The sequence below is a fragment of the Dipodomys spectabilis genome, unplaced genomic scaffold (assembly GCF_019054845.1).
Source record: "Dipodomys spectabilis isolate Male_0828 unplaced genomic scaffold, ASM1905484v1 ptg000234l, whole genome shotgun sequence".
In the NCBI taxonomy this organism is placed as follows: Eukaryota; Metazoa; Chordata; class Mammalia; order Rodentia; family Heteromyidae; genus Dipodomys; species Dipodomys spectabilis.
Window position 1 is genome coordinate 16,963,323 of NW_024870911.1, and position 14,802 is coordinate 16,978,124.

Sequence of the window (14,802 nt, forward strand, 5' to 3'; positions counted from 1 at the left end):
CCCACCTCCTCCTGGCCCCCCAGGGGAGGAGAGGCTGGGGGACTATTACCAAAGTCACCAGCCCCAGGAACCATGGCATGGGGCACGGGTGAGGAGAGGGCCTGTCTGGAAGGGATATTGAGCATGGCCATCTCAGAGGTGCCCCTACACAGGTAGCTGGCCTTGGGGGTGTCTTCCCCCAAGAAAAACTAAAAACCTCCATTCTTTCCTTTCTACCTTAGCCAGAGCCAAGTCTTCCAGACAGGGCAGCAGAGAACGATCCCTCCCCAGAACGATTCCCCCCAGGGATCTGGGGGAGGGGTGGAAGGGGTGAGAGGGGAGAGCCTTGACAAAGTGTCTTGTACAGTGGGAGGCTGCACCACCAGCTTTCCGGGGGGGGGGGGGGGGGGGGAGGGGATGTTTTGGTGGGAAGGCAGGAGGTAGGCTCTGAGTTGCAGGGGCCCCCAGAGCCCTCCTGCACCCCCCTCTCAAGGCAGCATGGGGGAGGGTTGCTGAGGAGCAGGCAGGAAGGAGGAGAATGGAAAAAAGATAATACTGTGCTCGCTTGCTCACTCACATATAAAAAGTAATTCCTTCATTTTTACATTTATACATCCGGCAGGGCTAGGGAAGGGCTGGCTGGGGAGGGAGCTCAGTGAAGGACTTCTCTGGCAGGGGGGGTTCTCTGGCGGAAGTCCGTTGGGGCAGGGCCCTATGCCAAGGGGTCTCCTAGCTCGTCCTCAGGGCCCCGGCCCAGGAGTTCTCGCTTCTCATCGGTGCTGGCCAGGGAGTGGCGGCTGCCATGGCCGCCCATGTAGAGTGTGGCATACACGGGGTTGGTGAAGTTGGTGGGCTGCAAAAACGACAGAGGGTTCAGTGGGACTCGGGTGTTGGGCTCTGTGGCCCAGATTACCCTCCTTCCACCTCCATTCTGTTGTCTAACCCAGCACCCTTAGTCACCCCACCCATAGCCTCTGCCTTGGAGCCCCTCCTCTGTCTTCCAGCCCACCTTGTCAGGGTCCAGGGCAAAGTCAGCATCCAGTAGGCCTCCGACATCATCAGGTTCTCCACCTTCATACATCTTGTAGGTGGGGTTTCCAATCTCCACGTTCATGGCCCCATTGGTCATGCGCTGGTGCTGGAAGCCCTTGGCCCTAGAGAGAGGCAGTCGTCTAAGAGAACAGCAATTTGGTGGGGAAGGGGATTCAGGAAGGAATGGATAGGGTTATAAAATAACAGCCAGAACATTCCAGACTCCCAGTGGCTCACCCGCGAACTCGTCGTTTATACCAGTAGACAACTCCAGCTACCAGAAGCAGCAGCAGCAGCAACAGAAGAGGGATCAGGATGGAGGCCATATCTAGAGGGAACAGTTGTAAAATGGAGTCAGAAGGCTGAAGGCCCAAGGCAGCAGGAGGTACAAAGGCCCCTGCTTTAGGTCCTGCCGGTCCCGTCTGCCCCATCCCTCTGCCACCTACGTCCAGGCTGCTGTTGGCTGACAACTTGGTCTTCACACCGGGGTCCTGTCATGTGGGGTGGGCACCTGTCGGTGGGAGGGCAGAGCTCAGTGGACACAACCATTACATTTACTATTGCCATGGCAATTGGGTAGGTCCACAGAGCCTGAGGCTCCTCCCACTCGGATTTGGGGAAGGGAGGGATGGCGGATGCTTGGGTGAGGCTCTGTCTCAACTCACTGGCACTCAGGCATCATCTTGCTGTTCATGGTGCAGGAGCCGCCGTTGCTGCAGTGATCCACGCAAGTCAGACAGCTGGGGGCCACTCGACCGTCGGTGCAGCTGTGGGAAGGAGTCAGAGACTGAGGCTAGGGCCATCCAAGGGGTGTTTGGGATGCTGAAGAAGGGCATCGGTGGGGCGGGGATATGGGTGGGAGGCATATGGCTGGGACAGGAGGGGAACTGTAGAAGCAGGACCCCACTCACTTGCAGGTGACATCCCCACTCTGCCTGTTGACCACGCAGGCTCCTTGGAGGCAGCGGCTACATTTGTTCACCTCACACCGCGGTCCCTCGAAGTAGACAGTGCAGCGGCACTGCCGGGAGCCATCAGCAGCCATTTGGCATGTGCCCAAGTTCTCGCAGAAGCCAGAGCACTGTCCTACATTTGGGAGAGGAGAGGATGTGTCTCAGAGCCCCACCCTCCTGAGGGTCCTGAGTGGGGGACCTCTGGGAACACCCCGTTGATGACTCCCAGCTCCTCCCGAATCCCCTGGGGCTGGGGCTGGCTCACTCACGGTACTGGCAGCGGTCACCCAGGAAGCCAGGCAGGCATCGACACTGGGGCTGGTTGCCCTGGTTGACTGTGCAGGTGCTGTTGTTGGCACAGTAGCCCGCACACACCTGCTGGGTGCATTTGGGGCCCGTGAAGCCTGTGGGGCACCGGCAGGTGGGCATGCCTGGTGGGAGAGGATGTGTGAGTGGAACTGTGGCCTTGGGGAGCACTTGGGCTAGAGCAGAAGAGCAGCTGAAGGACCAGAGCAGGAGGCAGAGACCAGAAGGATCCATGCTGGGTGGTTCTGAGGATGCCCAAGGGGCAGGGTGAGGCCAGGAAGTTGGCCTGTTGTGGTACCAATGGGGTGGTGGCCAAAGACAAGGGGGCAAGGAGCAGTCGTGGTAAGGGGCATACCGGAGGGGGAGGCAGCACAGGTGCCCCCGTTGCGACAATGCTCCCAGCACTGGTCAAGCTCACACTTGTCACCCGTGTAGCGGGGCTGGCAGCGGCACTTGGGCTGTCTCCGGGCGTTAAGGAAGCAGCTGCCCCCGTTGAAGCACTGCAGGGTGCAGGTTCCAGGCCGAGGAGCTGCAAGATGGACTTGTCAGGGGTAGAGTCTGGGCAAGGGGAGGAGTGGGCAGCAAGAGTTGGGGAAGTCAGGGCCTCTGGGGAGGAGGATTCTGGACCATTGGAAGGGTCATGGGAGAGAGGTGTGAACATACCATCCGGAGGGGGAGTTGGAGAGGGCACAGGCACACAGGTACCATTGTCCAGTCGCTTCCCATTGGGACAAGTGCAGACAGGCCCACTGGGGCTCAGCAGACAGAGCCACTCACACTTCTTGCGGTCACAGGGGTTGGTCACTGCGGGAATGGAGGGGGTGCTGAGCCCTGTGGACCGGGTGCTCCTGGGCCTCCCCTTCCACAGCCCACCCTGGGTTCCTCTCTTCCTCACCTTCGGGCTGCTTGTGCTGATGGTAGAGGACCACGTCAGAGGCATGGCTTAAGCCCCCTGTCAGGTTGATCAATGGGCTGTGTCCAAACTTATGGATCTTGAAGACCCGATTATTGATGTAGGTGACGCCGTAGATGTAATCTTCAAAGACATCGATGCTGAATGGGTGACTTAGGCCTGAAGGGGGAGGAGTCAGAACAGTCAGAGCGCTACTTTGGGTTCGGCTCCCACTCTCCAGCCCACCAGCCCACCACGGCTATAGGCAGTTCAACACATCTAAACCAAATCACTCTGACCATGTACACCATTCCTTCTCCTGTGGCCACTACTGGCAAGAGGTCTCATCACCCTAGGACTTCTGGAGTCACGATGGACTTCAGCTTATTCTCCTCATGTTTTCCCAGTTCCTACTGTAACTCCTACCTTTTTTTTTTTTTTGGTGCCCATACTGGGGCTTGAACTCAAGGCCTTGTGCTTTTTTACTCAAGGTGGGTGCGTTAATACTTAAGCCACACCTTTGCTTCCAACTTTTTACTGGTTAGTTCGAGATAAAGAGTCTGTCAGGTTTGTCTGTCCGGGCTGGCTTTGAACCAGGATCCTCAGATCTCAGCTTCCTGAGTAACTAGGATTACAGGCCTAAGCCACCAGCACCAGGCTCTTGATATTCATTGACAGAGTGAATAAATGCACAGGTAGGCCCCAGGCCTGTATGATTGTTGGTCACCAGGCTGGTAAGCACAGTAGTATTGGAGTAGGGCCTCTGGACTCAGTGGGGAGGGTGGTAGGCTGGAGGCCAGTGCTGGGGACCCAGATTGCTGGTGAGTTCTGACCTCGTTTGCTGTCAGCAGCCACGATGGGGTCAGTGCCATTGAGCCGGATGCTGCCGATGACTGAAAGCTTGGCATCTGCCCAGTACAGCCGTTCATTGTGATAATCCACAGCCAGGCCTGAGGGGCACAGAATCCTGTGAGGGCCCAGCAATGCCTCTAAAGCCCTATCCCAATTGGCCTCTTCCCTCCACTGTGTTTAGGTGACTTTTGCAGCTAGGCTCAGAGCCTGCTCTTCCCTCATCCTGCCCCTGCCCCTGCCCCTGCCCCACAGACCTGTGGGCCACTGAATGTTGTCTTGCACGAGTGTCTCCCGAAGGGTCCCGTCCATGGCGGCTGTCTCAATCTTGGGGTGGTTCCCCCAGTCTGACCAGTACATGGTGCTGGGGAGGGAGAAGGTGTGGGAGTAGGTTGGACCTGAGGGCTAGAGGAGGCAGGCTGAGGTGTGACAGCGGGCGCCTAGGCTAGCTCAGGGGTTGCTGGGTCGTGGGAGAGACAGCCTCTGACCAGGGTATCAATCGTCCATTCTAAAATCACCGTGTGCTGAGCCAGCAACGGCCTGAATGGGGAGAGTTGAGCAGAGGGGCTAGCCAGAACTGGGCTGCTCATGACAGCCAGCCAAGTAGAGGCCAGGTGCCTACCCAAACAGGTCTGGCTGAGAGTCCAAGGGTAGGGCAGCCAGGAAGCCCACAAGCCTCAGGATTCTGGCCTCAGGCTAATCTGACGAAGAGCAAGCTTGTGGCCCACCCTGGGCCCCCTCCTCCCTCTCTCTCTTGCCAGTCCTGGGGCTTGAACTCAGGGCCTGGGCATTGTCATACTGTCCCTGAGCTTCTTTTGCTCAAGGCTAGCACTCTACTGAGGAATCGAACCCAGGGCTTCATGCATGCTAGGCGAGCACTCTACCACTAAGCCACATTCCCAGCCCTCCTACCATCACTCTAGATGCCTCCCCACAGGACTCTTGCTCACCCCCTCAGTGGGTCCACCACAATGGCATGGGGCTCGTCAATCATGCCTGAGATGAGCGTCTTGCGGTTCTCGCCCTTCATTTGTGCCACCTCAATCACATCTCGGCCTGAGTCAGTCCAGTACACATTCCCGGCCACCCAGTCAATGGCGATGCCCCTGGGCATCTTCAGCCCTGAAATCTGAATGAGAATCACATGTTCAGGAACCACTACCGTTTGTCTTCCTGTCCATTATCCCTGCCCCCTGGGTTTGCCTAGGAAAATGTCATTCCAGACAGATAGTTCCTAGGCTTTAAGGAGACCCGGCGGTCAGGCTTAGCGATTTCATATTTTGTCAGTCTTCACTTTAAAAAGTCTTGCAAGATAGGTATTATTATTTTTTTTCAAATTAAGATAGGTATTATTATCATTGTTTTTCTTGTTGGAATCCAGGGCCTCACACACACTAAGCATATTCTCTTAACACTTAGCTACATCTCAACCCAAGACAGGTATTCTCATTTTGTTTTCTTTTGGAAATATTAGGATTTGAATTCAGGGCCTCTAGCTTGCTAAGCAGAGTTCTATCATGTAATCCATGTTCCCAGACCATTTTATTTTTTTGCCGGCCCTGGGGCTTGAACTCTGGGCCTGGGTACTGTTCCTAAGCTTCTTTTCCTGAAGATTATCACTCTACCACTTCTGGATTTTTCTGAGTAGTTTAATTGAGATAAGAGTTTCATGGACTTTCCTGCCTAGGCTGACTTTGAATCTTCATCCTCAGATCTCAGCCTCCTGGGTAGCTAGGGTTACAGGGATGAGCCACTGGCACTTGACTAATTTTTTGCTAAGGACTTGAACCTCTGTCTTCCTGATCTCTATCTCCTGAGTAGCTAGGGTTATAGGCCACTGTAATGCCTGGCTCTCTTATTTTTTAGGTAAGCAATAAGTCTCAAAGAAGTTAAGTACATTCCAAGATGAACTAAATGACAATCAGGAATTGAAGTGGGCTGTGATGCTGACAGCTGGTCTACCCTGGTGTCGTGGCAGAACCACCTACAGGCAATTCTTTTTTTTTTTTTGTCGGTCATAGGTCTTGAACTCTGGGCCTGGGTGCTGTCCCTCAGCTCTTCAGCTCATGGCTAGCACTCTGCTACTTGAGCCATAGCACCACTTCCGGTTTTCTGGTGGTTTATTGGAGATAAGAATCTCACGAGCTGGGCGCTGGTGGTTCATGCCTGTAATCCTAGCTACTCAGGAGGCTGAGATCTGAGGATCGCAGTTCAAAGCCAGCCTGGGCAGGAAATTCTGTGAGACTCTTACCTCCAATAAACAAGCACTCCCCTTGAGCTGAAGAGCTGAGGTACAGTGCCCAGGCCCAGAGTTCAAGCCCCACAACCGACAAAAAAAAAAAAAAAAAAAGTCTCACAGAGTTTCCTGCTGGGCTGGCTTTGAACCGCAATTCTCAGGTCTCAGCTTCCTGAGTAGCTAGAATTACAGGTGTGAGCCACCAGCGCCTGGCTTACCTACACGGAATTCTTTAGCTCTGTTGTCTGTGCCTCAGAACAGAATCCTGACTATTTCTGCCTTCCAGTCTCATGCTTTGTCTCCTTTCCAAATGATTTGAACTGCCTATTCCACGGAGCTCTTGCAGCCACTGTGTCAGGCACTTACGTTGAGGTGGGTGACACCCCGGTCGATCTGTCTCCGGTGACGGTTGGAAGTGGTAGGAGGTGCAGCAGGTGGCAGACTTCTGTAGGAGATGGTGCCTGTGTGCCAGTTGGTCCAATAGACACGGCCGGCTTTGACGTGAACATCCATGGCATCGATGCGAACACTCTCATCACCCTGGAAGGCCTGCTCATAAGCAGAGTGGGGATGCCCAGGGAACAAGCTGCGGATCTCATTGTCATCAGCGATGTACAAGACCTGGTACTCAGAGCCTGTGGGTACAAGGGTTTGGATGTCAGATGGGGGTAAAAGTTGGGGGCAGGAAGCCAGGACTAGGGGCTGGCATGTCAGATATAGGGCTTAGTGCTTGGAGGAAGATGCCCCTTAGCCTAGTGCCCTCCCCCTGCCCCCTCAGCAATATGCTCAGTCACAATGACACCATCTGCTCCAGACAAAAGTGGGTACATAGCTCCCCATTGCCAGGCCTGAGGGCCTCAGCCCAAGCCTCTACACACCCTCTTCTCCTCCCCAAGCTAATCTGGTATGACTCACTCCTTCTGCCCCTCCAGCCCCATGAGGACCCTGGATGGCACCACTTTACTCTGCTGTATTCTGTCTGGTCAGCGCTCAGAGGCGAACATGAATCTGGGGATGTATATGCATGGCATGGGGATGTGTATGGGCATACATAGGCCCAGGAGCACACAGGGGCATGTGTGTAAACATGTGTAAGCATGGTATGTGGGTACGTGTGTGTGTGGACGTCTGCACACTGGCACATGGGAGGGGCAGGTATGAGATACATGTGAGGCACATTCCACTCCAGCTCGGCCCCATTTCACATCCTGTCGCCTCAACCCCACCCCCTTCCCGTCCTCTCCTGTACCTTCGGCCTTGCAGGTGTTGTGTGTCTTCATGAAGTTGCGGGCACAGCTGCAGAGGTGGCCACCCTTGGTGTTGTTGCAGAGCTGCGAGCAGGTGCCAAAGCGTAGGCACTCATTGATGTCTAGGGATTACAGGGGAGGGTCATGGGGAGCCTAGCAGCTGGGGTTCCTACCCCTTCCCCATCCTCGTTTTTTTTTTTTTTTTTGCGTACCAAGATTGGAGTTTAAACTCAAGGCCTGGGCACTGTCTCTGAGCTTTTTTTTTGCTCAACGCTAGTGCTCTACCGCTTGAGCCACAACTCCACTTCCAGCTCTTTGGTGGTGAATTGGACTTTCCTGTCCTAGCTAGCTGTGAGCTGTGATCCTCCGATCCCAGCCTCTTGAGCAGCCAGTACGTCCCCCTTTCTTACCCTGGCACCCGGGCTGGCCGGGCACGGTGTGGAAGCCAGAGCGGCAGGCACAGTAGGCAGCTTTCTCAGTACGCACGCAGCGTGCTTCATCCCCACAGATGCTGGCATTGGTGGTGCAGCTGGTCAGTTTGGGGTCTGTGAGGGGACAGGAGTGGGTGGCCTCCCCTGAGTTCATCTTCCCTCAGAACCCCCAGCCCCCCACCCCGCACTGTGGGCCTGGTCCTACCTATTCTGCAGTCTTCCTCATCAGAGCCATCTCCACAGTCATCAAACATGTTGCAGCGCAGTGAGGAGGAGAGGCAGCGTTGGTTCCGGCACAGAAATTCCTTCTTGTCCTTGCAGTGGGCTGTCTGGGCTGTGGAGGGTTCTGGAGAGGGTAGGATTTTTAGACCCTGGCTACTGACCACAATGTCTTCTCCTTTCCCAGGAACCCACCCACAGACATGAATAGGTCCAGGCTTGGCTGCCTGCAAGCCTACAGGGACCATCTGGTTAAACATTTAGATTCTCAGCCTCTTCCTGCAAACTGATGGCCTCGGGAAGCTTCCAGTGCCTTCTCCAGAGGCTCCTCTCTCCCAGTGAAAGGTCCTGTCACTTGGTAATGGGTCCTCCCTTGCCAGGGTGGGTCTACTCCCAAGCTACAGCTCCCACTGGTCTACTGACCCCTTGTGCAGACTCCCCCTCCCCACGAAGCCCACCAGGCTCTCCTTCCCTGGGCCCCTGCTCACCACAGTCCTCTTCATCAGTCCCGTCACCACAGTTGTCAGTGCCATCGCACTGGCGCCCGATCCACAGGCACACACGGTCATTTTTACAACGGAAGGGTCGGTTGGGAGGGCACACAAACCGGGCTGTAGTGGCCAGGAGGAGAGAATTAGAATCAGCCTTGAGGATGGGGGCAGGGGGGGACAGCCAGCCACTGGGGAGCAGCTGAGCCCCACCCCTTTTATGTAGCCGTGCCCTCATCCGGGAGCCCCAGCCCAGTCCAGCCCATCTTACCACACTCCTCGGGGTTCTCATCTGAGTTGTCCCCGCAGTCGTCCTCACCATCACACTTCCAGGCCAATGGTTTACACAGTGTGTTGTTGCACTGGAACTCATCCAAGGGGCAGGTCCGCACTGGGCGCCAGCAGGAGCGAACAGGGAAGGAGCCATGAGTCACAGGCCCAGGCTAATCGCCCTATCCCCCCTTCCATGGGGGGGGGCTGAGGCCCAGGGTGGTCAGCAGGGAAACAGTGGGGAGGGGTTGTGCAGAAATGCCTCCTCTTTGGTAGTCAGGGGTGGGGAGGCCATTGTGAGCAGAATCCGAGAGGCTCTGAAAGCGGTGTTCTCGGGTGGAGGTGGCAGGCCGTGCACTGGGTTTTTTGTGGTTCCCCAGAAGGTACAGAGGGGCAGCCATGGGTAGATGACCTTCTTAGCTTTAGCCAGAGAGCCTGTCCCCAGAGTTGGGGGTCCCTGCTCTAAGCTTTAGACTTCTGTCTTGCTGGCCTTCACACTGTCCCCTCTGAGTGCTGAACTGGGGCTGGTGTGTGTGTGTGTGTGTGTGTGTGTGTGTGTGTTTGTGTGTGTGTGTGTGTGTGTGTGTGTGTGTGTGTTGGGGGGGGGAGGGGCAGGCTCTGGCTCCCGGCCCCAGGAAAGAAGAGTGAGCAAGGGAGCATGTGAACCTCTTCAGGCAGCTGACCAAGAGGCACCTAGGTGAGGTATGGATGGACATGGCCCACTGCTTGGGTGGCATTTTGGCTCCTTGAGAAGATGCCACCAGGAAGAACACAGTCTACACAAAAAGGGACCTAATGGCCTGGAGCCTTGCTTATGGCAACATCCCCAGTACCTAGGACCATGCCTGGCATGTGGTAAATGCTCAGTGTTTGTTGCAGTGAACACAGGAAGGACAAGAATCGGGGGTCAACTGGTGGCACGATGGAGGGGGGTCTGGGGAAGCCAGGCTGGAGGGTCTCACCGCCAGTGCCGCATGCCTCCTCATCGCTGCCGTCCATGCAGTCGGCGTCCGCGTCGCAGCGCCAACGTAGAGGGATGCAATGCCCGCTCTTGCACTGGAACTGGTCCATGTCACAGCGGGGGCTGCAGTCTTTCTGTGGGCATGGGAGCCAGCAGCCTGGTCAGGTCCAGACAGCTCCAGAGCCCTGTCCTAATTCTCCCGAACCCTTCCTCCTGCCCCACCTCATCTGAGCCATCGGCACAGTCATGATCCCCATCGCACTTCCAGCGTCCAGCGATGCAGCGGCCATTGGCACAGGAGAATTCGCTCTCAGAGCAGGGCCGAGGGGCTGGGGAGGTACAAGGGAAAGACAGGCCCCACAGGGACTCAGTCCTCAGGGCATTTCTAGCTCTTAGAAGGATACTATTGACAGTTACATTGTGGCCCAGGCAAAAAGTAAGATCTTCATCTCCACAAAAATAAGCTAGGTAAAGTGGTACTTGTCTGTAATCTCAGCTATATAGGGGAACAAGTAGGGAGACTGCCATTCAGACCATCCTGGGATGGCGGGAGGGCCGGGGGAGGGGGAGAAAGCAAGGTTCTAGCTGAAAATGTCTAAAGCAAAAAGGCTGGTGGAATGGCTCAAGTGATAGAGCCTATACCAGTTCAAAGCCTAATTATCTCCCCCCCCCCAGATAGTGATATGCCTGAGTACAAAGTATATCTTTGAGTCTCTGAATGTCACAGCTAACTGGCATAACAATCAAGATGCTCAATCAACTCAGGGCAGCCAACTTGGTGCCCTCATGGGACTGGTCAAGCAATGCGGGGAGGGGGTTTGCTTACACTTACCCTACACATGGGGACAGAGACAGGAGGGGCCTGGGTTCCTAGTCCTGCCCTCAGGACAGGTTGTATATGGGGAGGGAAGGGAGGGACAAGAGCACTAAGACAAGCACTGGGTCTGGGACAGTGAAGGATGATGGGCAGAGGCACAGTACAGGGATGGGTGGGTTCTGGGGCAGAGGCAAGGGTGTGGCGGGAGTAGGGCACATCAGAGACACCTACCTCTGCAACCCCAGGAGGACAGTGTGAAAATGGAGAAAAACATGAGATGAGGTGAAATGGCACAAACTCAAGTACACGACATGGAGTGGGGTGGGGTGAGGTGGGAGGGGCTCTTGCACCCCTGGCCTGGAAGGAGGCCCCTTGTTCTAGCCCAGCATGGCAACAGGAGGGGCAGGAGGGCTGGGGAGGCAGGTGGCAGGGCTGGGGAAGGGCACGTGTTGGGCTGGGCAGGGCGGGATGAAAGACATACTGCAGCTCTCCTCGTCTGAATTGTCCCCACAGTCATTGTCATAGTCGCACTGCCAGCGTCCTGGCACGCAGCGGTTGTTTTTGCAGCGGAACTGGTACGGCTCACAGGTGCGCTCATCTGGGGGAGGTAGATGTTGGGGAATAATCAGGGCATCACAGCCTGAGGACTCAGCTGGGGAGCACAGACAGTGGTCTGACAGGTGGGTCTCCAGGAGGGTTTGGGGGCAGGAGATATGGTGTGTAGGAAAGGCAGCTGCGTGGAGGCCCTCTAGAAGCTTCCACACAGGTATGTGCTGAGGTGTGGCTGAGGGGCAGGGACTAGAGAAGTAGGATGTGCTGGGCGCAAGAACTCTGCACTGGGGCCTTCCCGGTCAGCACACATCCCAGCCACTGGATGTCATGCTACCCTCTAAGCCTTAGATCGCCTTCTCTGAGGGGTGGGCTCACCACACTCTTCCTTGGGCTCATCTGAACCATCTCCACAATCATCCTCTCCATCACACTTCCAGCGAGCTGGAATGCAGCGACCCGAGTCCTTGCAGCGGAATTCATCTACTCCACAGGTCATCTGGGCTGCAGGATTGTGGGCACAGGTAAGGAGGAGCTTCTCCAGAAGTGGCTGCATGGGGGGTGGAGGGCGTGCAAGCCAAGGAAGGGGTGGTGGCAGCCGTGGACACTAACTGGGAAGATGGGCTCCAAGGGGAACCGGGCAACTCACTGCAGTTGGCGGGCTCGTCACTGCCATCCACACAGTCATTGTCCCTGTCACAGACCCAGACACGGGGGATGCAGCGCTTGGTGATAGAGCACTGGAACTGGTTGGGGGCACAGGTCACCTCAGCTGCAGGGTGGAAAAAGAGAATGAGGATGGCACTCCTATCTCCTTCAGCTCAGGATCACCAGCTTCCTCTTCCACGGCTGGCCCAGGTCTCTAATTTTGGTGCTTCCTGCTTCTGCTTCTAGATCTTCAGTTTCTCTATGACACGCATTGTTTGCGTGTATATGTGTATGTGGTGTGTGTGTGTGTGTGTTGGCACTGGGGCTTGAACTTGGGGCTTGTGCACTGTCCCTTAGCTTTTTTGCTCAACACTAGCACTCCATCATTTGAGCCACACATCCACTTCCAACTTTGTACTGGTCAACTGGAGATAAGAATCTCATGGACTTTTCTGTCCAAGGCTGGCTGTGAACCTCAATCCTCAGATCTCAGCCTCCTGAGTAGCTAGAATTGTAGGTGTGAGCCACCAGTGGCCAGTAAGCATGATGCTTTTTCTCTTTTTAATTGTTTGTCCTGGGCCTTGAACTCTGGACCTGTGTGCTATCCCTAAATTCCTTTTGCTCAAGGCTAGCACTCTACTACTTGAGCTACAGCACCACTTCTGGCTTTTTCTGTGATTAATTGGAGATAAGACTCTTATGGACTTTTCTGGTTAGACTGGCTTCAACCATGATCCTCAAATCTCAGCTTCCAGATTAGCTAGGATTATAGGCATCAGCCACTGGCACCTGACACATGATGCTTTTTTTCCCCCTCTTTCTTTTTTTGCTGGTCATGGGGCCTGAACTCTGGGCCTCAGCGCTGTCCCTCAGCTCTTCAGCTCAAGGCTAGTGCTCTACCACTTGAGCCACAGCACCACTTCCAGCTTTTTCTGCTTATGATGCTGAGGAATCAAACCCAGGGCCTCATGCATGCAAGGCAAGCACTGAGCCACATTCCCAGCCTACATAATGCTTTTTATAAACATCAGGTTTGCCTGATGTAATCTGCACCCTCCTAATACAATAAACAGAGCACTTCTAGAAGTGGTGAGGTGTGCATGGTGTCCCCGCCCGCTGGCCAACACCAGGCCCTCCTGTGGCCTCTGGCACTCACGGCAGTCCCTCTCATCCTCGCCGTCCCCGCAGTTGTCCTGCCCGTTGCAGCGGAAGATGCCGGGAATACAGCGGTTGGTGTTGGTACACTTGAACTGACTGGGCAGGCACACATGGATGTCTGGGGGTTGGAAGAGACGAGGTGACTAATGGAAGATGGAGGGCTCAGGGACAAGGAGGGGCCCACCCCTTCAGTGGGGGACATGAGGGCTTCAAGCTCCAAGAATCCAGCCTGGAGAGAAAGCAGCCCCTGGCTGGAGCTTCCTTTCACTCTCTCATTCTCTCTCGTTCTTTCTCAGTCTCTCTTCTCTCTCTCCTCTGTCTCCCTGTCTCTCTTTCACCCATCTCTTTTATGCTTCTGAGGTTCGAACTAAGGGCCTGGAGCTTGCTAGGCAGGCACTACTACTTAAGCCACATCACCAGCCACTTCCTTGTTCCTGACAACTCGTCCTGGGGAGTGAGGGGCTGGGCAGCCCCTTACCGCAGTTGGCTTCATCACTGTTGTCCTGGCAGTCATTGTCCCCGTCACAGATGAAGGCAGGGTTTGTGCAAATGCCTGTGGAGCACTGGAACTGCCCTGGGCGGCATTTGAACTCCGCTGTGGGGGAGGGGAGGCTCGGGTCAGAAGAGTTGGGGGTGAGCAAGGCAGCATAGCTTCTTCCTGGCAGCCAGTAGGTACTCTGTGCCACCCACACCCTGGGCACTCACGGCAGTCTGGGGGCTCGTCTGAGTGATCCCCGCAGTCATCCTCGGTGTCACATTTCCACCAGAAGGGGATGCACTTGTCATTCTTGCATACAAACTGGAGGGCAGGTGGGGAGAGGGGTTGGTGGGGGGACTGGGGAACTCAGACACTTCTCTTCTGAGTGGGTTAGGACATTTCAAGGAAGTTTTTGGGGTAGGCAGAGCTGGATGGGAAAGGGGAGGCTGTGATGAAGGCAGGAAGGCTAGGCAAGAGGGCATCTGTGGGGAGTTGGGGCTTGGAGGATTGGTGAGGTTACAGTTGGGGTGTAGAGGTGTCTGTGTGTAGTGGCAAGTGTATGAGTATTGCTGTGGGGAGACAAGAGGTAGGAGTGTTAGCATGGGAAATGATGTGTGGAGACGTTACAGTGGGTGTTGGGGACCAAGAAGGGGATCAAGGAGAAGGTACTGGCAAATGGGGGGGGGCGCAGAGGAGGGTCTCACCTGGCTTGCAGTGCAGTTGGACACACAGGTACGCCCATCACCACCCAGGTAGAAGTTGGTGGGGCAGGCACATTTGTGACCACCGCCAGGGGAGAGCAGGCACAGGTTGCTGCAGCCACCGTTGTTGACTTTGCAGGGGTGATTGGGCACTGCCAGGGAAAGAGTAGGTAAGGGGCATCTCACTGTGCCTGGCTTATGATTTACTGGCTGCTGGCTTCCAGCAGCATGGGCAGAACTTTCTGGGAATGGTTTGTTCCCTTCCCTTCCCTTCCCTTCCCTTCGCTTCCCTTCGCTTCCCTTCTCTTTCTTTCTTTCCTTCCTTCCTTCCTTCCTTTCTTTCCCTTCCCTCCTCCCTCCCCCCCCCCACCTCCCTTCCTCCTTCCTTCTTTCTTTCTTATTCCTTTTTTGTTGATGTGGGGCTTGAATTCAGACCTGGGCACTGTCCTTGAGCTCTTTTGCTCAAGACTAAGCTCTACCACTTTGAGCTACAACACCACTTTGGTTTTTCTGGTGGTTAATTGGAGATCTGAGTCTCATGGACTTCCCTGCCTGGGCGAGCTTCAGATCATTATATTCAGATCTCAG

The 14,802-nt window shown here is 55.4% G+C and overlaps 1 protein-coding gene across 1 annotated transcript in view; it reads right to left on the reverse strand.

The window, feature by feature from the left end:
- Positions 1-559: 559 nt before the first annotated feature.
- The window catches only part of Lrp1 (LDL receptor related protein 1), a 91,173-nt gene continuing 76,930 nt past the window's right edge, over positions 560-14,802 (reverse strand). Inside the window, exons 62-89 of the mRNA XM_042699157.1 lie at positions 14,218-14,366; positions 13,741-13,834; positions 13,514-13,630; positions 13,034-13,153; positions 11,879-12,001; positions 11,608-11,733; positions 11,162-11,278; positions 10,086-10,192; positions 9,865-9,997; positions 8,904-9,023; positions 8,633-8,755; positions 8,131-8,271; positions 7,905-8,039; positions 7,497-7,616; positions 6,614-6,882; positions 4,962-5,140; positions 4,269-4,375; positions 3,996-4,112; positions 3,166-3,342; positions 2,934-3,074; positions 2,626-2,799; positions 2,234-2,395; positions 1,923-2,097; positions 1,677-1,778; positions 1,458-1,522; positions 1,249-1,339; positions 989-1,133; positions 560-832 (exon numbers count right to left, since the gene is read on the reverse strand). Coding sequence (XP_042555091.1) covers positions 692-832; positions 989-1,133; positions 1,249-1,339; positions 1,458-1,522; positions 1,677-1,778; positions 1,923-2,097; positions 2,234-2,395; positions 2,626-2,799; positions 2,934-3,074; positions 3,166-3,342; positions 3,996-4,112; positions 4,269-4,375; positions 4,962-5,140; positions 6,614-6,882; positions 7,497-7,616; positions 7,905-8,039; positions 8,131-8,271; positions 8,633-8,755; positions 8,904-9,023; positions 9,865-9,997; positions 10,086-10,192; positions 11,162-11,278; positions 11,608-11,733; positions 11,879-12,001; positions 13,034-13,153; positions 13,514-13,630; positions 13,741-13,834; positions 14,218-14,366 — 3,770 coding nt within the window. The 3' untranslated portion in view covers positions 560-691. The remainder of the gene's footprint in view (positions 833-988; positions 1,134-1,248; positions 1,340-1,457; positions 1,523-1,676; positions 1,779-1,922; positions 2,098-2,233; positions 2,396-2,625; positions 2,800-2,933; positions 3,075-3,165; positions 3,343-3,995; positions 4,113-4,268; positions 4,376-4,961; positions 5,141-6,613; positions 6,883-7,496; positions 7,617-7,904; positions 8,040-8,130; positions 8,272-8,632; positions 8,756-8,903; positions 9,024-9,864; positions 9,998-10,085; positions 10,193-11,161; positions 11,279-11,607; positions 11,734-11,878; positions 12,002-13,033; positions 13,154-13,513; positions 13,631-13,740; positions 13,835-14,217; positions 14,367-14,802) is intronic.